The sequence below is a fragment of the Cygnus olor genome (assembly GCF_009769625.2).
Source record: "Cygnus olor isolate bCygOlo1 chromosome W unlocalized genomic scaffold, bCygOlo1.pri.v2 SUPER_W4, whole genome shotgun sequence".
NCBI lineage: Eukaryota > Metazoa > Chordata > Aves > Anseriformes > Anatidae > Cygnus > Cygnus olor.
Genome location: NW_024429075.1, coordinates 1,262,491 through 1,281,878, shown reverse-complemented (window position 1 = coordinate 1,281,878; position 19,388 = coordinate 1,262,491). Strand labels below are relative to the sequence as shown.

Sequence of the window (19,388 nt, the reverse complement as noted above, 5' to 3'; positions counted from 1 at the left end):
TCATTCTGAAATGCAATGACTCCTGCCAGAGTACATTTAATATAAATGCAAACAAAACTTACTAGATTTAAAAACAATACCCTTGATGCTATGCACTGAGACAATACTCTGTAAATCAGTTTATTTTCCATGTAGTGGACAAATCCAGTCAGTTTAATTATTTTTCTGCCGGTGAATAGTAAATTCAAAGTACTTATTTTCCCACAAGAATGTATTCACTGTGGCATATTGGGTCTTGCAATAACCCATAAAGCTTTCAATTTAAAGGTTACTTCTAGAAATTTGGAACCGTAACATCAGGTCTTTTTGCCATTAATAACAATGACTACACTACAATAGCTAAAGAACAATTATGTGTGGAAGAAGTAGAACAGCTCAATTAAGGAAAAGAGTTTTAGTGTACTTCGCTCATTTTAGACAGCACTCTACATTGCCCTTTTTGCATACAAAGTGGATTTGAGGATTTCCATTGTAAGAAAGAAATGACAAGCAAAACTGTGTCAAGCTGCCCTTTTTTTTTTTCAAGTCTATACTTGGACACTAAGACAGAAGCTTTGCATGATATTGCAATTCTTTTTGTTTTTATTATTAAATGAGAAAGTCTGATTTGTTACATTGTCACATTGCTAGTCAGAAATGCTGCAGTGAGGAAGAAAGTCAATGCTGGGTCAACCCAAGTCCTCATTCTAAAACATTTGTTTACAAAGAAATTATAGCAATGTTCAACACACCCAACACAATGTTTCTTGCTTTCTTCAGAGAGAAGTCCCATCAATCTTCCTCTAATGAGGCATGTTACTACATAAATTAAGATTTGTTTTAAACCATACATCCCCATATTTTCATGAGAAAAAAACGAGCATCTACAGATGTTACAGAAATCTTCACACATCATCATCATCTGATGTATCACTGCTGCTTGTCTCAGAATCATCATTCTCCAGAGCAGGTTGGAAAGTGCTGTTTTTCCAGGGGCTAAATTTAAAATCACAGATAAGGCCATTTTTCAAAATGCCGTTTTTCCGAAGACCATTTTTTTGTAACTGAAATGGAAAAAACAAAACAAAACAAAACAAAAAACAAAACAAAACAAAAAAAAACAAAAAAAAAAAACAAAACAAGAATTATTTAGAGAGAGAAAAACACAACAACCTGTTGCATTTCAACATTCTCTGTCTTCATCTATGGGCTACATTAGATCCACAGCACTACGTGTTATATATACACACAAATGAAAATTCACCTGAGAGCTTTCACTTCTGAACCAGCCACCTGCATCCAAGAGCTTCCAATCATACTAAGCTAAGTGAACAAGAGTTTACTCTCTTCCCATCTACTTCCTCAGACATTTTGCCCCAGTGACTCCTCCCACATGGTCTCTCCCATGATGCAGTCCATTTTTCTGCAGTTGTGGTGGTTTTACTCAGCTGGGAAGCTGAACTCCACCACAACGGCTCTCTCACTCCCCTTCCTCAAAGGGAAAGGGGAAGAAGATACAATGCAAAGGGCTCAAGGGTTGAGATAAGGACAGGGAGATCACTCAACAATTATCATCACAGGCAAAACAGACTCAGCATAGGGAGATTAATATAATTTATTGCCTATCACTAGCAGGCCAGAACAGAGAGAAACTAAAAGCAAACTAAAAACACCTTCCCCCCATCCACCTTCTTCAACATCCTCCCTCCAAGCAGTGCTGGGGAATGGGGAATGGGGGTTGTGGTCAGTCCATAACACTTTGTGTCTGCTACTCATTCACGGTCACTCTCTTCCCCTGCTCCAGCATGGGGTCCCTCCCACAGGATAAAGTCCTTCCCAAACTGATACTGCGTGGGCTTCCACAGGCAGCAGCTCTTCAAGAACTGCTCCAATATGGGTCTGTATCACGGGGTCCATCCTTCAGAAGCAAACTGCTCCAACACGGGTCTCTCACGGGCAGCAGCTCCTGCCAGGTCACCTGCTCCTGCATGGGCTCCTCTCCACAGGCGACAGGTCTGGCACGGAGTCTGCTCCAGCAGGGGTTCTCCACAGGCCGCAGCTTCCTTCAGGCCAGCTTCACCTGCTGCTCAACCATGGGCTCCTCCACGGACTGCAGTGTAGAAATCTGCTCCGCTGTTGTACACCATGGGGGACAACCTGCTCCACCATGGTCCTCTCCACAGGCCGCAGGGGAACTTCTGCTCCAGCTCCTGGAGCAGCTCCTCCCCCTCCTTCTTCACTGACCTTGGTGTCTGCAGGGCTGTTTCTCACTCCTTGCTCTCCCAGCTGCCGTTGCACAGCAGTTATTTTCCTCTTCTTAAATATGCTCTTACAGAGGCACAAACAACATCACTTACTGGCTTGGCTCTGGCCAGCAGCAGGTCCCTTTTGGAGCTGGCTGGAACTGGCTCTTATCTAACATGGCGCAGCTTCTGGACTCTTCTCACAGAGGCCACCCCTGCAGCCCCCCTGCTACCAAAACCTTGCCACATAAACCCAAGACAGCAGTCTACTACTTCAAAAAATAAAAATAAAAAATCAATTGTAGATTGCGTGCTCAGACTCTGTTATTAGTGAATTATATGTTCCTCGATTTCCAGTGAAGAAAGCCAAGAAAGCTGCATAAAGACCTTGAAAGAAAATTCCCTTTCCTTGGGCTGAGCTGAGGAGCTAGAAGGCCCGTGCAATCCTGTAACCAGCACTGCTGAAACTAATTAGAACCCATCCTCTCTTCTTTCTTTGATATGTTGAGAATAGGCCTCATCTAAAATAAGTACTGCTTCCCATATCTTTTTTAACCAGCTATTTTTCTGAAAGGACAAGGAAGGCAAGGAGAGGAAAGAAAAAGGGTACTGAAATGGCATCATCCTTAACTATCAAAATTACTGGAGATCCTCCTTAAAAGGTAGGTATTTAGGGTAGCCACTTGCAAGTTCATAATGGAACATCAACTTAACATTACCTGTTCACTAATGGCTTGGAATTCCCTCATCTCATCCTCTGTTAGTGGAGCACATGTTTCATCATTTTCACTCTCTTCCTGCCAGCCCATCTCCTTTAACAACCTTTAAAATAAAAAGGACAATATTAAGGAATTTCTACACGTACTCAGACATTTCAAGCTCTGCCTACGTGAATAGGTAAAGATGTGTAATATATGGATTAGTCCATAATTTGATTTTTAAACAAACTCTTATATAAAAGTAGGTTAAAAGCATAAGATACATAAAGCACAGAAGTTGAGAAGTTCTCAGGTCCTTCACAGCTGACCCTGTTTTTGCTACTACATTTAATTTAAAGGGCTGCAAAACCTAAGTAGTAATACTTTATCTATAGGACACGTTCTTAATTTCAAGCAAATATCTGCACCATCACTTGCACACACCAAGTATTAAATTTCCTGCCATCAGGTTTCACATACAAAACAGACCCTGCCCCCCTCTGCCAATCCAGTAAATGTACCAACAAAAGCTAAGTTTCCTGTTATATCGCTTCAAGATATTTATTAATCAATTGACAACATTCCCAGATATAGCTGCTCTCAGCATAAGCTGCCCGATGTTTCAAATAAACTCTTATGGAAACCAGGCTAATAAGAACCTCAGTTTTTCCTATTGTTTCAATTGAATGGCTGCTCTCCAGAACTGCAGCAATAAAAAAAGCAAAAGAGAAAATAATTTGGACCACATGCAAGTTCAGCTGTGGATGAAGTGTTTCTCTTGAAAGCTTATCTAGTGTTGCCATGCCGTGGACTTTACAGACCATTAAACTCCAACTTCCATTGTCAAGATATTTATCTAAGAAGTTATCCAAGGTAAATGACTTCATGGATTCATCAAGGGAAAGGCCTGCCTTAGTAATTTGATCTCCTTCCATGATAAGGTCACCTGCTTGGTGGGTGAAGGGAAAGCATTGGACGTAATCATTCTGGATTTTTGTAAGGCCTTTCATACTTGGCCTCATGGCATCCTTCTGAACAAACTGTCCAATTATGAGATAAACAGGTTCATGCTACACTGGGTGACGAACTGTCTGAACGGTAGAGCTCAAAGGCTTGTAGTGAATGGGGTTACATCTAGCTGGTAGCCAGTCACTAGAGGCATTCCCCAGAGCACAATTGGGCCAGTCCTATTCAATGTTTTTATCAATGATGTGGATGCAGGAGTGGAATGCATCCTCAGCAAGTTTGCTGATGATACTAAACTGGGAAGTGCTGCTGACACCCTGGGGAGATGAGAGGCCTTGCAGAGGGATCTAGATAGACTGGAGCACTGGGTGATCGGCAACAGCATGAAGTTCAACAAAGCTAAATGCCAAGTTCTACATCAGGGATGAAGTAATGCCAGGCACTGGTGCAGTCTGGAAAATGAGTAGCTTGAGAGCAGCTCAGCAGAAAGGAATCCGGGGTGGTGGTTGACAATAGGTTCAACGTGAGTCAGCAGTGTGCCCTGACAGCCAGGAGGGCAAACCACATTTTGGGATGCATTAAACACAGCATAGCCAGCCAGTCAAAAGAGGTGATTCTCCCACTATATTTAGTGTTGGTGTGGTCTCACCTTGAATAGCGAACATAGTTCTGGGCTCCACAACATAAAACGGACGTTAAGGTACTTGAAAGCATCCAGCAGTGGGCTACAAAGCTGGTAAAAGGGCTGGAAAGCTGTGGCAGTGTACTCCCGGCCCCCCTTAACCTGACCCTTCACCTGTAACTCTGCTTGGGCGATAACCATCAGTGACAACCATATTGAATGCATCTGGTCATGACAGTTAAACTAGGCTCAAGGTAGATTCAGGGGAGATAGATCTAATGGCTAACAGACCATGCACCAACCAAATATGGCTGGTATTTTTATGTGCACTACAGGGACTTTATCCCCTTCTACAGTACGTAACAGGTTTGATTGGGGAGGTCCGGCTCGCTTGGCAGATCCCCTAGTGTTGACTAACCAGGTGGCCTTTGCCAAACGTGCAGCCCAATTTTGAATGTCCCAGCACCCATTGCCTTCAGTGTAGTCTTTAATAGTCCATCACACGGCCTCGTGGATGCTGATGCATGATAGGGGGATGTGATTTACCCACTCATGGCCACGCTCTTTGGCCTAGGTGTCTATGAGGTTGTTTTGGAAATGAGTCCCTGTGGCTGTGTACTCCTCTTGCTCCCCCCAAACCTGACCCTTCACCTGTAACCCTGCTCAGGTGATAACCAACAGTGGCAATTGTGATGAATGCTCCTGGTCATGTGTCCTGATTTCAGTTAGGAAATCAGTTATTCAGTTATCTTAGAAGAGGATATTTCAAGGACCCAAAAGGGTTCCGCTGGGCTTTTGGCATAGCTGCCTTAGAGACAGAGGACATTAAACAGTTGTCTACCTTGCCCGGTCTCTCAGAGGACCCTTCTGTTGTGGGGTTGCTGAGGGTTGAAGAACAGCAAGTGCCAATCGCTACCACAACTGTGCACCGGCGGCAATATCGCACCAACCGAGACTCCCTGATTCCCATCCATAAGCTAATTCGTCAACTGGAGAGCCAAGGAGTGATCAGCAAGACCCATTCACCTTTTAATAGTCCCATATGGCCAGTGCGAAAGTCTAATGGTGAGTGGAGACTAACAGTGGACTATCGTGGCCTGAACGAAGTCACGCCACCACTGAGTGCTGCAGTGCCGGACATGCTAGAACTCCAGTACGAACTGGAATCAAAGGCAGCCAAGTGGTATGCCACAATTGATATTGCTAATGCATTTTTCTCCATCCCTCTAGCAGCAGAGTGCAGGCCACAGTTTGCTTTCACTTGGAGGGGAGTCCAATATACTTGGAATCGGCTGCCCCAGGGGTGGAAACATAGCCCTACCATTTGCCATGGACTGATCCAGTCTGTGCTGGAGCAGGGGGAGGCTCCTGAACACCTGCAGTACATCGATGACATCATTGTGTGGGGTGACACTGCAGAGGAAGTTTTCGAGAAAGGGAAGAAAATAGTCCAAATCCTTCTGAAGGCCGGTTTTGCCATAAAACAAAATAAAGTTAAAGGACCTGCACGAGAGATCCAGTTTTTAGGAATAAAATGGCAAGATGGACGTCGTCAAATCCCAATGGATGTGATCAACAAAATAACAGCTATGTCTCCACCAACTAGCAAAAAGGAAACACAAACTTTCCTAGGTGTCGTGGGGTTTTGGAGAATGCATATTCCAAATTACAGTCTGATTGTAAACCCGCTCTACCAAGTAACCCGTAAGAAGAATGCTTTTGAATGGGGCCCTGAGCAACGACAAGCCTTTGAACAAATTAAACAGGAAACAGTTCATGCAGTAGCCCTTGGGCCAGTCCGAACAGGACCAGATGTAAAGAATGTGCTCTACACCACAGCCGGGGAGAATGGTCCCACCTGGAGCCTCTGGCAGAAAGAACCTGGGGAAACTCGAGGTCGACCCCTGGGGTTTTGGAGTCGGGGATACAGAGGATCTGAGGCCCTGAGTTCTGAAGCAGAACAACTGGGAACGCAGGGGCAAACCCATCTGGGCTGCTGCATTTTGGCAAGATATTGCTGCCCGGGTAGAGAACCTGGTTGTAAAGGTACGCCATGTAGATGCTCATGTGCCCAAGAATCCGGCTACTGAAGAACAACAAAACAACCAGCAGGTGGATCAGGCTGCTAAGATTGAAGTGGCTCAGGTGGACCTGGACTGGCAACATAAGGGTGAATTATTTATAGCCCGATGGGCCCATGACACCTCAGGCCATCAAGGCAGGGATGCAACATACAGATGGGCTCGTGACCGAGGGGTGGACCTGACCATGGACACTATAGCACAGGTTATTCATGATTGTGAAACGTGCTGCAATTAAGCAAGCCAAGCGGTCAAAGCCTCTTTGGTATGGAGGATGATGGCTGAAATACAAATATGGAGAGGCCTGGCAGATTGATTACATCACACTCCCCCAAACCCGCAACGGCAAGCGCCACGTACTTACAATGGTGGAAGCAACCACCGGATGGCTGGAAACATATCCTGTGCCCCATGCCACCGCCCGGAACACTATCCTGGGCCTTGAAAAGCAAGTCCTATGGCGACATGGCACCCCAGAAAGAATTGAGTCAGACAATGGGACTCATTTCCGAAACAACCTTATAGACACTTGGGCCAAAGAACATGGTATTGAGTGGGTGTATCACATCCCCTATCATGCACCAGCCTCTGGGAAAGTTGAACGATACAATGGACTGTTAAAGACTACACTGAAAGCAATGGGTGCTGGGACATTCAAAAATTGGGAAACACATCTGGCAAAGGCCACCTGGTTAGTCAATACTAGAGGATCTGCCAACCGAGCTGGACCTGCCCAATCAAACCTGTTACGCACTGTAGAAGGGGATAAAGTTCCTGTAGTGCACGTAAGAAACATGTTGGGTAAGACAGTCTGGGCTACTCCTGCCTCAGGAAAAGGCAAGCCCATTCGTGGGATTGCTTTTGCTCAGGGACCTGGATGCACTTGGTGGGTAATGCAAAAGAATGGGGAGGTCCGGTGTGTACCTCAAGGGGACCTAATACTGGGTGAGAATAGCCCATGAGTTGAACTGTAGTATGTTAATTATCATATGACACTGTATGTCATCACTACCATGATTGCTATATATCATAGATGAAAATGGTGATTAATTAGAAGGTATTGGAAAGAGTGTAACCTGAGCATGACATAAATGGTATGGAATAAGGGGTGGATATCTGTCCTGGTTTCAGTTAGGGCAGAGTTAATTTTCCTCCTAGTAGCTGGCAGGGTGCTATGTTTTGGATTAGAATGAGAAGAGAGCTCATAACATGCTGATGTTTTAATTGTTGCAGAGCAGTGCTTACACCAAGCCAAGGACTTTTCAGCTTCTCGCTCTGTCCTGCTAGCGAGCAGGCTAGGGATGCAGCAGGAGCTGGGAGGGGACAGACCCAGGACAGCTGACCCAAACTGGCCAAAGGGGTATTCCATACCATCTGACGTCATGCTGAACAATATATAGGGGTGGCTAGCCGGGGTGGGGGGGGGCCGGCTGCTCGGGGATAGGCTGGGCATCGGTCAGCGGGTGGTGAGCAATTGCATTGTGCATCACTTATTTCGTACACATTATTATTATTAATACTACTACTACTATTATTATTATTATTATTATTGTTATTCTTTTCCCTGTCTTAATAAACTGTCTTTATCTCAACTCACAGACTTCACTTTCCCGTTTCTCTCCCCCATCCCGGAGAGGGAGGGGGGAGGGTGAGCGAACGGCTGTGTGGTGTTTGGCTGCCAGCCGGGCTAAACCACAGCATCATGATAGCCTAACCAGGCTCAAGGTAGATTCAGGGGAGATAAATCCAAGGACTAAAGGATCATGCAACAACCAAATATGGCTGGTATGCAAATATGACTAGTAGTCAACCTTCTTACCCCATAAATAGGGGACAGACAAGAGCCTGCTAAGCTCTCCTGTACTGCAGCAACCTGCATGCCAAGATCTTCCCCTTTAGCAGGGATGCCTCTCAAGGCTACTCCTCAAGGTCAAGAGATTCCTTACCTGGGACAGATACTCGGTAAGTGACTAATAGCTAGCTTGTTGAAACTTTGCAAGTAATTTGCTAAGCACGCTGAAACTTTGTAATCTTAACTAAGTGATATAAAGGAATGTTGTGGTTTAGCCCAGCTGGCAGCCAAACACCACACAGCCGTTCGCTCACCCTCCCCCCTCCCTCTCCGGGATGGGGGAGAGAAACGGGAAAGTGAAGTCTGTGAGTTGAGATAAAGACAGTTTATTAAGACAGGGAAAAGAATAACAATAATAATAATAATAATAATAGTAGTAGTAGTATTAATAATAATAATGTGTACGAAATAAGTGATGCACAATGCAATTGCTCACCACCCGCTGACCGATGCCCAGCCTATCCCCGAGCAGCCGGCCCCCCCCCCACCCCGGCTAGCCACCCCTATATATTGTTCAGCATGACGTCAGATGGTATGGAATACCCCTTTGGCCAGTTTGGGTCAGCTGTCCTGGGTCTGTCCCCTCCCAGCTCCTGCTGCATCCCTAGCCTGCTCGCTAGCAGGACAGAGCGAGAAGCTGAAAAGTCCTTGGCTTAATGTAAGCACTGCTCTGCAACAATTAAAACATCAGTGTTGTCAACACTTCAACACTCTTCTCATACTAATCTAAAACATAGCACCCTACCAGCTACTAGGAGGAAAATTAACTCTATCCTAGCCAAAACCAGGACAGTTTCAAAACTAAACAATAAGTAAAACAGCAAAGGCTGGTTTGTTTAAAGAAGCTCGGGGCGGGGAACAAAACATGATGACACATAAGTGTAAATGCTGGGCCTTTCAGTCTCTAATTGGTATCTGATCAAGTTTGAAAACATATTATATGTTTTGTGATTTTACCTTTCATTTCAACAAAGTATTGCTGTACTCAGTGCTTCTAAAAATTTAGTTGTTTGCTTATTCAGACCAAAGTTTAGGAAAATGATTCCTGAATAGCACATAGTCATTCAGAAGTGACTGTTCCAAACTGGAACTTAATCTTTTTCATTAATAAAGCCCGTTCTGAATTCTGATATGCCTTTTTAACAATTTTGGTGGTTTTACCCTGCTTGGCAGCTAAGCTCCACCACAACCACTCTCTCACTCCCCCTCCTCAAAGAAATAGGGGGAGAAAATACGATGAAAAGGGCTCAAGGGTTGAGATAAGGACAGGGAGATCACTCACCAATTATCACCACGGGCAAAACAGACATGGCATAGGAAAAATAATGTAATTTATTGCCTATGACTAGCAGACTAGAACAGTGAGAAACTAAAAAGCAAACTAAAAAAAAACTTCCCCTCCTATCCACCTTCTTCTATGTCCTTCCCCTGAGTGACGCAGGAGAACAGGGAATGGGGGTTATGGTCAGTCCATAACACTTTGTATCCACTGCTCCTTCACAGTCTCTCTCTTCCCCTGCTCCAGCGTGGGGTCCTTCCCACAGGATGCAGTCCTTCCCAAACAGATTCTGTGTGGGCTTCCCACAGACAGCAGTTCTTCAGGAACTGTGCCAATATGGGCCCGTACCACATGGACCGTTCTTCAGGAACAAAGTACTCCAACATGGGTCCCCCACAGGCAGCAGCTCCTGCCAGATCACCTGCTCCTGCGAGGGCTCCTCTCCATGGGCTACAGGTCTGGCTCGGAGCCTTCTCAGGCAGAGGGTCTCTGTGGGCCGCAGCGTCCTTCAGGCCAGATCTACCTGCTCCTCCATAGGCTGCAGTGTGGAACCCTGCTCCACCGTGGTACACCATGGGCTGCAGGGGGACAGCCTGCTCCACCATGGGCGTCTCCACAGGCTGCAGGAGAACTTCAGCTCCTGCACCTGGAGCACCTCCTCCCCCTCCTTCTTCACTGACCTTGGTGTCTGCAGGGCTGTTTCTGACTCCTCTCTGCCAGCTGCTGATGCACAGCAGTTTTTCCCTTTCTTAAATTTTCTCTCACAGAGGCACAACCAGCGTTTCTCATTGGCTTGGCTCTGGCCAGAGATAGGTTCCTTTTGGAGCCAGCTGGAACTGGCCCTTATCTGACATGGGGCAGCATCTGGACTCTTCTCACAGAGGCCACCACTACAACCCCCTGCTACCAAACACTTGCCATGTAAAACCAATAAACAATCACGAATATTAAAAAAAATATTTTTTTAGTAGTATGAAGGATGAAGAAGAACAGATGTGCTCCATTTGTTTGTTAGGCATGCTGGATGAAGAGAGCCTGACTGTGTGTGAAGATGGCTGCAGGAACAAATTACACCACCACTGCATGTCAATATGTATGTTATCATCTTTGTCTCATTAAATTCTGGTGACTCTAAATATCAAAAAGTATTATAACTTAGTGTGTTTTTGTGTTGTTTTTTTTTGTTTATTCACAAATCAAGCTTGTAATTTAGTGCTTTTAGAAAGAAGTTAACTGAAGGGCTAGAGCTTTGAACCTCTTTTACCTGAATGAGATTATGTCCAATTAGAGCAAGGTTAGGAGCAGACTTTTATTCCTCTGCGACTCGACATTAGAATTCATGAGAGTCATCCACGATCAGCTTGGATTATGTAATAAATTATGGAATATTCTTACATACTACATTAAATAAAGTATATAAATAGCTAGTTTGCTTTAACAAATACAATTCAGTCTCATGTATCTTAGTACTTTTTTAAAAACATTGCTTATGTTTGACGTATTAAAAAGACCCATATTTCAGTTCATAACTTTTAATATTAATTATAGTGCTAGACTGAAGCATTTCTACATACAGAAATGTTTAAATGCACATATTTATCAGGCTGCTGCAGTGGCTCAGTTCAGAAATGTTTATTCTGAAACTGACATTCTTCAGTAAAATTTAGGTATACTAATGCCATCTTCTGGTTATATACACTATAAAACTGGAATACATATTATCCTGTTGCTGTGTTCCAGGGGCAGAAGAATGTAGAAGAAACAGAGAGCCACTTATATGTCCTCTTTGTAGATCTAAATGGAGATCTCATGATTTCTACAGGTAAGCAGTCAGTCTGAGTATAACAAACTATCTGTTTCTGGATCTCTAGAAGTATTCTTAAATACAGTAAAGTATTTACTTTGGTCACTGTTTCATTTGTTAATCCATGTTATTTGTTGTTAATCTGTAGTCATGAATTGCCAAGCCCTGTGGTTTCTTCTTCTGTTCTCCATGTGGTTCAGCAACAAACTCAACAGCAATCTACAGTTGGATCACAGAGGAGAACCCAAGATAGCAATTTTAACCTTACTCATTATGGGGTCCAGCAGATCCCTTCTGCCTATAAAGGTTTTGCTGAGCCATGGATTCAGGTAATTTTACTTTGTAAAAGAAGCATCAAATGTAAAAAATGATTTTGAACCATTTTGCTAGATTTGCTGTACTTGGTGAATATTACATTTGCACAGCACTAATGCAAAACTACTTTCATTTCCTTCAGAAGAAACTACGATCATTGTGCCTACTGGCCAGTAATGAAATATGCTTATGCGGTATTTGCTCCTACTGCTATTTTTAATAACTGAAGGAGCTTTCTTCTGAAAGAGCTTGGAATAAGAGGAAAGTTATGTTTTATTTTATACCACCAACTTTTTTTCACTTAAAAAAAAAAAGCTCGTTGATGCTTGTTGATGGCACATGCAGAGAAAAGAGGAAAAAGTGAGTTTCTTAATACTATTGCTTTTGAAAAAGGTTACCATAGTGATGTTAGTGTCTACTGAATCCACCTGGTGGAACAGAGAATATTATGACAAATATCTTCTCTCTTTGCTCAGACATGAAAATGAAATGACAAACTGGACAATTTGAGGTAGAGCCATAATAGGATTCTAGTGTATGAGTGTCTAATTTTGACACAGTTCTAAAGTACCTGTAACAATTCAAAAATTATCCTGAATCCCATCAGCTTAATGATTGATTATTATTGGAAAGAATTATATTTAATTTGCATCAGAAAAAAAGATTTCCCAGTAATGTTTTCACTGTTTTTTTTTAGTTTCAGAATTCATCTCAGGCCTCTTATTGAAGGTCCATGTAATAAAATATAGTCTTCCTAATCCTGGTCTTAATTGTGCAAGTGTCACATAAATGCAAAGTTGGCACTTACTGTTATTAAGTTGGGTTGCAAATAGCCTAAATACTCTCTAGCCTAGAGGTAGGTTCAGCTGAGCAGGGATTACACACTTAAAAGAAGAATGGGAGAATTTATGTTGCCTATATTTCTGCTGTAATTTTTGTCTAGTATAGCTGGACCTCGACTTCAGGGTTGTTTACATCAGCATCTAAAAACAAACTCCATACTAAGTAATTAAACCACGGTAAATGAAACTACCCATACTGTCATTCCCCCACATGTCCTAGCAGAGTTTTTGGAGAACTGATGACTCATCATTTATGATGGTGTACTGGGTCAGGCTGGGATGTTAACTTTCCCTGCAACAGCCCATACAGTGCTGTGCTCTGCACTCGTAGCTAAAACAGTAATGGTATCACACCAGTGTTGTGTCTGCTGCTGAGCAGTGCTGGCACAGCATCAGGACTCTCTCTAACCCCCCTAGGGGTGGGCAAAGATGTGAGAAAAGAAACATCACCAGGGCAGCTGACCTAAACCAACCAAAGGGATATTCCATACCATATGATGTCACACTCAGCAATAAAAGGTGGAAAAAGGAGGAAGAGGGGAGGGGTGGGCTCTCGTTGTGAAAACGTCTGTCCTCCTCCTGAGCACTGGCTATGTGCGTTGAGGCCCTGCTTCAAGGACGTAGTCAAGCATCGCTCATTTGTGGGAAGTAGAGAGTAATTTCTTTCCTCTGCACTTCCACATAGCCTTTACTTGTTTTGTTTAGTTTTCCCTTTCCCCCTCCCTTTTCCCCTTTCCTTTTTTCCCCTTTAATTAAATTGTTAATTGTTTAGTTAAATTGTTTAGTTAAATTGTTTAATTAGTAATAATCTTTCCTTAATAATTAATTTTTCTTCCCTTTAATTAAATCATCCTTATCTCAACCCGTGAGTTGTTCTTTCCTTTACTTCTTCCCCTCCTCATCTAAGGAGGGGGAGTGAGAGAGCAGTTGTGGTGTTCAGCTGCCTAGCACGGTAACACCACCACAGTCCTTTTTGGAACCCAACGTGGGGCTCAAAGGGTTGAGATAACAATAGAATTGATTAAAATGCTTACAACTAACGCTCTTACTTGCTAGTCACCATGTTCATAATATTGGCTTGTTTGATCATGTGTCATGCAATCTGTGTCATGTTCTCCTTTCTCCTCTATATCCGATCCGAGAATGTGCTACAATCTGTGTTCGTCTTTTTTAATTCGCTGTGCTGCCAAGCACTGGCCTTGAGTTTAATCTGGCATTCAGGCTCTGCGCTGTTATAATTTGGGTCTCATGGAAACTATCTTTTAGAGAATATTCAGAATTACACTGCCTTCCTTTCCTCATCTGGAAGTCAGTTTATGAATAATATCAGGAATGGTACCTCCTCCTTCTTTCACAGTGGGCTAATTACAACAGTTTCTGAGTATTTTGAATATCCATGTGTAACCCATATATTGCTATTTCTAATTCTGAATAACGGGTTTCCTCTTCTCTCTAAGATTAGTCGATTGTTTAGAAAGCTTACCCGGGAATCTGTCCCGAAACAGTCTTGTGGCAGGTGGCAAGGTGTGTGGGAGGATATAGGCAGGTACCTGTCACGGGTGTCTCCTCCAATAGTTTTGAACTTCACCCCTGAACAAGTGCAAAATCCTAAAACCTGATAGAATGTTTGAGAGTCGTATGCCCTGACCCTGATAATGCCGGAGAACGGCAGCTTGCAGCATTGTGCTGGGTCCTGGCTTACTCCTATCAAACACTGTTTAACATCATCCAGCACCTTGAAGAGAGGGAGGAAGTCTCTGAATCTGATGACCAGATAACACATGCTGTGACAGACCCAGAGGATCAACCAACTGTGGTATCAGTCGCCCCCATAGTCAAGTCAAAACAATGGAAACGGAAGTCAGCTCGTTTAGTAAGGGAAGAAGCCTCTCCTAAGAAGGAGGGAGAAGAGGAGAAGGCAGGCACCTCTAAAGCACATCACAAAAACAGCAGGAAGAAGAGACAGAAATCATAAAGGAATCAGAAACCACTCGATCCCTATCCCTGAGTGAGTTGCGAGAAATACGAAAGGATTACGGTCAACACCCAGGTGAACACATCCTCACCTGGCTGCTTCGATGCTGGGACACTGGGGCCAATAGCCAACAACTAGAAGGCAATGAAGCCAAGCAGCTGGGATCCCTCTCTAGAGAAAGGGTCATTGACAAAGTAATTGGGAGAGGGCCACAGGTTCTCAGCCTCTGGAGGCGACTCCTGGCAGCTGTGAAAGAAAGGTATCCCCATAAGGAAGATATTGTATATCAAGTAGGCAAGTGGACCACCATGGAGAAAGGTCTCCAGCACCTGCGGGAATTAGCTGTGCTGGAGATGATTTATAGTGATTTGGACAATGCCCAGACACCTCAAGATCCTGATGAAGTCCAGTGCACAACATCCATGTGGCGTAAATTTGTGCGGAGTGCACCATCATCACATGCCAGTACACTAGCAGTAATTAATTGGCATGAGGGGATGGGACCAACAGTGTATACTGTATCCTGCCACCTTCAAAAATATGAAGACAACCTCTCTGGTCCGCTACAGGCCTGTGTCTCAGCTGTGGAGAAACTGTCCCAAAGACTTGACCACCTTGTAGAACGAGGATATCCCTCCTCATCCAGACGGAGTGATATTTCAGCCACTAAGAATCAGTATTTTCCTGCTCGAGAGAGAGAGTATCCAAGACACACACCATGTGGCACCTTGTGGTTTTATCTGCGTGACCACGGGGAAGATATGAGGAAATGGGATGGTGTACCTACTTCAACCCTAGCTGCTCGGGTACGTGAACAACAAGGAAATACAGCAGCAAGAAGAGGGGCTCCTAGGAAAAATGCTGCTCCGTTTTCTGTTGGGCAATTCCCCAGAGGCAGTAGAAGGGCTGATATTATTCTTGACCCTGATGAAGGGACCTCTGCTTCTCATTTGCAAGAATTAAGCAACAGACACTCCAACCAGGACTAGAGGGGCCCTGCCTCTGGCCAGGTAGAAGAGAGGAATAACCAGATTTATTGGACTGTGTGGATCTGATGGCCTGGCACATTGGAACCACAAGAATACAAAGCTCTAGTGGACACTGGCGCACAGTGTACCTTAATGCCATCAGGCTACCAAGGGACAGAACCCATCTGTGTCTCTGGAGTGACAGGGGGATCCCAACAGCTAACTGTATTGGAAACTGAAGTGAGTCTAACTGGGAATGAGTGGCAGAAGCACCCCATAGAGCCCAGAGGCTCCATGCATCCTTGGCATAGACTACCTCAAGAGAGGGTACTTCAAGGATCCAAAAGGGTACCGGTGGGCTTTTGGCATAGCTGCTTTGAGCACAGAGAAGATTAGGCAGCTGTCTACCCTGCTGGGCCTTTCAGAAGACTCTTCCGTTGTAGGATTGCTGAAGGTTGAAGAACAGCAGGTACCAATCGCTACCACAAGGGTGCACCGACGGCAATATCGCACCAACCAAGACTCCCTGATCCGCATCCATGAGTTGGTTCATCGGCTGGAGAGTCAGGGAGTGATCAGCAAGACTCGCTCACCCTTTAATAGTCCTATATGGTCAGTGTGAAAGTCTAATGGTGAGTGGAGACTAACGGTGGACTATCGCGGCCTGAATGAAGTCACGCCACCACTGAGTGCTTCAGTGCCGGACATGCTAGAATTCCAGTACGAACTAGAGTCAAAGGCAGCCAAGTGGTACACCACAATTGATATAGCTAATGCATTTTTCTACATCCCTCTGGCAGCAGCATGCAGGCCACAGTTTGCTTTCACTTGGAGGGGCATCCAATACACCTGGAATCGACTGCCCCTGGGGTGGAAACACAGCCCTACTATTTGCCATGGACCGATCCAGTCTGCACTGGAACAAGGGGGAAGCTCCTGAACACCTGCAGTACATTGATGACATCCTCGTGTGGGGCAACACAGCAGAAGTTGTTTTTGAGAAAGGAAAGAAAATAATCCAAATTCTCCTGAAATCTGGTTTTGCCATTAAACAGAGTAAGGTCAAGGGACCTGCACAGGAAATCCAGTTCTTGGGTGTAAAATGGCAGGCTGGACGTCGCCATATTCCGATGGATGTGATCAACAAAATAACGGCAATGTCTCTGCCAACTAGCAAAAAAGAAATGCAAGCTTTCCTAGGCCTTGTGGGATTCTGGAGAATGCATGTTCCAGGCTATAGTCAGCTTGTGAGTCCTCTATATCGAGTGACTCAAAAAAGAAACTATTTCGAGTGGGGCCCCGAGCAACAACAGGCTTTTGAACAAATCAAACAAGAAATAGCCCGTGCAGTAGCCCTTGGGCCTGTCCGTACCGGACCAGCTGTGCAAAACATACTTTACACTGCGGCCGGGGAGCATGGCCTCACCTGGAGCCTCTGGCCAAAAACCCCAGGAGAAACTCGAGGTCGACCTCTGGGGTTCTGGAGCTAGGGCTATCGAGGATCAGAAGCCAATTACACCCCAACTGAAAAAGAGATACTAGCAGCATATGAGGGTGTTCGAGCTGCTTCAGAAGTTGTGGGTACAGAAGCACAGCTCCTCTTGGCACCACGGCTACCTGTGTTACATTGGATGTTCAACGGGAAAATTCCCACTACACACCATGCGACTGATGCTACGTGGAGTTAGTGGATAGCGTTAATTACACAGCGGGCTCGAATGGGGAAACCCAACTGCCCAGGAATCCTGGAAGAGATCATGGACTGGCCGGAAGGCAGAGATTTCGGAGTACTGACAGAAGAGGTAACCTGTGCTGAAGAGGTACCACCATATAATGAGTTGCCAGAAGACAGAAAGCAGTCTGTGTTGTTCACTGACGGATCCTGCTGTGTGGTAGGGAGCCATCGGAAATGGAAAGCTGCTATGTGGAGTCCCACACGATGAGTCGTGGAGGCCATGGAAGGGGAAGGCGAGTCGAGTCAATATGCAGAAGTGAAAGCCATACAATTGGCCCTAGAGATTGCCGAAAGAGAAAAATGGCCAGTATTGTATCTCTGCACTGAATCATGGATGGTGGCAAATGCTCTGTGGGGGTGGCTGCAGCAATGGAAACAGAGCAACTGGCAGCTCAGAGGTAACCTATCTGGGCTGCTATCCTGTGGCAAGATATTGCTGCCCGGGTAGAAAACCTGGCTGTAAAGGTATGTCATGTAGATGCCCACATGCCCAAGAGTCGTGCTACTGAAGAACATCAGAACAACGAAGAAGTGGATTGAGCTTCAGAAATTGAAGTGGCTCAGGTGGACCTGGACTGGGGGCGTAAGGGTGAGCTGTTTGTAGCTCGATGGGCCCATGAAACATCAGGACATCTGGGGAGGGATGCCACATACAGAGGGGCTCGTGATCGAGGGGTGGACCTGACCATTGAGGCCATCACACAGATTACCCATGAGTGTGAGACCTGTGCTGCAATTAAGAGAGCCATGAAGGTAAAATCTCCCTGGAACAGGGGGAGGTGGCTAGGGTTTCAATATGGTGAGGCCTGGCAAATTGACTATATTGGACCACTCCCACAAACCCGCCAAGGCAAACGGTACATACTCACCATGGTAGAAGCAACTACTGGGTGGCTGGAAACATACACAGTAAACCATGCCACGGCCCGAAACACAATCTTGGGCTTAGAAAGGCAAGTGCTGTGGCGTTATGGTACACCAGAGAGAACTGAGTCTGACAATGGGAGTCATTTTCGAAACAATCTTGTCACCTCCTGGGCCAAGAGGCATGGTATTGAGTGGTTATATCACATCCCTTATCATCACCCACAAGCCTCTGGGAAGGTTGAGAGGTACAATGGACTGTTAAAGACTATGTTACGAGCATTGGGTGCTGGGACATGGAAACATTGGGACATAAATCTACCAGAAGCCACTTGGCTAGTTAACAACAGGGGGTCTGACAGCCGTGCTGGTCCTGCCGAAACAAAACCCCTACACATGGTGAAAGGAGCTAAAGTCCCCGTAGTGCATGTAGGGAAGTGGATGGGGAAGGCGGTGTGAGTTGCTCCTGCCTCGGGAAAAGGCAAACCCACTCGTGGGATTGTCTTCGCCCAAGGACCGGGGTATACCTGGTGGGTCATGCAAAAGAATGGGTATATTAGGTGCGTGCCTCAAGGAGATTTAACCTTGAGAGAAAGCTAATCTGTAATCTAAGTTATATGTTGTAGGAAGACACTGCAGGATCAACGACAGGTCAGCTTCGCAAGGAACTGGGCAAGTGCAACAAGGACTTGAGCTAAGCTGGTGCTGGCATCCAGACATCCAACTCCACCTGCTGTGAGTGACCATTTTGGCAGATGAAGACCAAATCGTCAACAGTTCTTATGAACTTTTTTTCAGAAAGACCTATAGAATGAAAAGATGTACTTACCTATCAATCTGTTAAAGGACAAGGAACAATGGTGATGAGAATACTTATATGTTGAAGTATGGGGGACCTGAGAGTGACACAAATGTTATGGAATAAGGGGTGGAGGTTGTACTGGGTCGGGCTGGGATGTTAACTTTCCCTGCAGCAGCCCATACAGTGCTGTGCTCTGCACTCGTAGCTAAAACAGTAATGGTATCACACCAGTGTTGTGTCTGCTGCTGAGCAGTGCTGGCACAGCATCAGGACTCTCTCTAACCCCCCTAGGGGTGGGCAAAGATGTGAGAAAAGAAACATCACCAGGGCAGCTGACCTAAACCAACCAAAGGGATATTCCAT

The 19,388-nt window shown here is 45.0% G+C and overlaps 1 protein-coding gene across 1 annotated transcript; it reads right to left on the bottom strand.

Moving 5' to 3' along the window:
- Positions 1–564: 564 nt before the first annotated feature.
- LOC121062967 (vasculin-like) lies at positions 565–3,044 on the bottom strand. The gene is made up of 2 exons (XM_040543274.1): positions 2,942–3,044; positions 565–1,043 (listed from the first exon to the last, which is right to left on the bottom strand). The coding sequence occupies exons 1-2, from the start codon at positions 3,029–3,031 to the stop codon at positions 885–887; spliced, it is 249 nt and encodes an 82-aa protein (XP_040399208.1). The 5' UTR covers positions 3,032–3,044; the 3' UTR covers positions 565–884.
- Between the last annotated feature and the right edge of the window lie 16,344 nt (positions 3,045–19,388).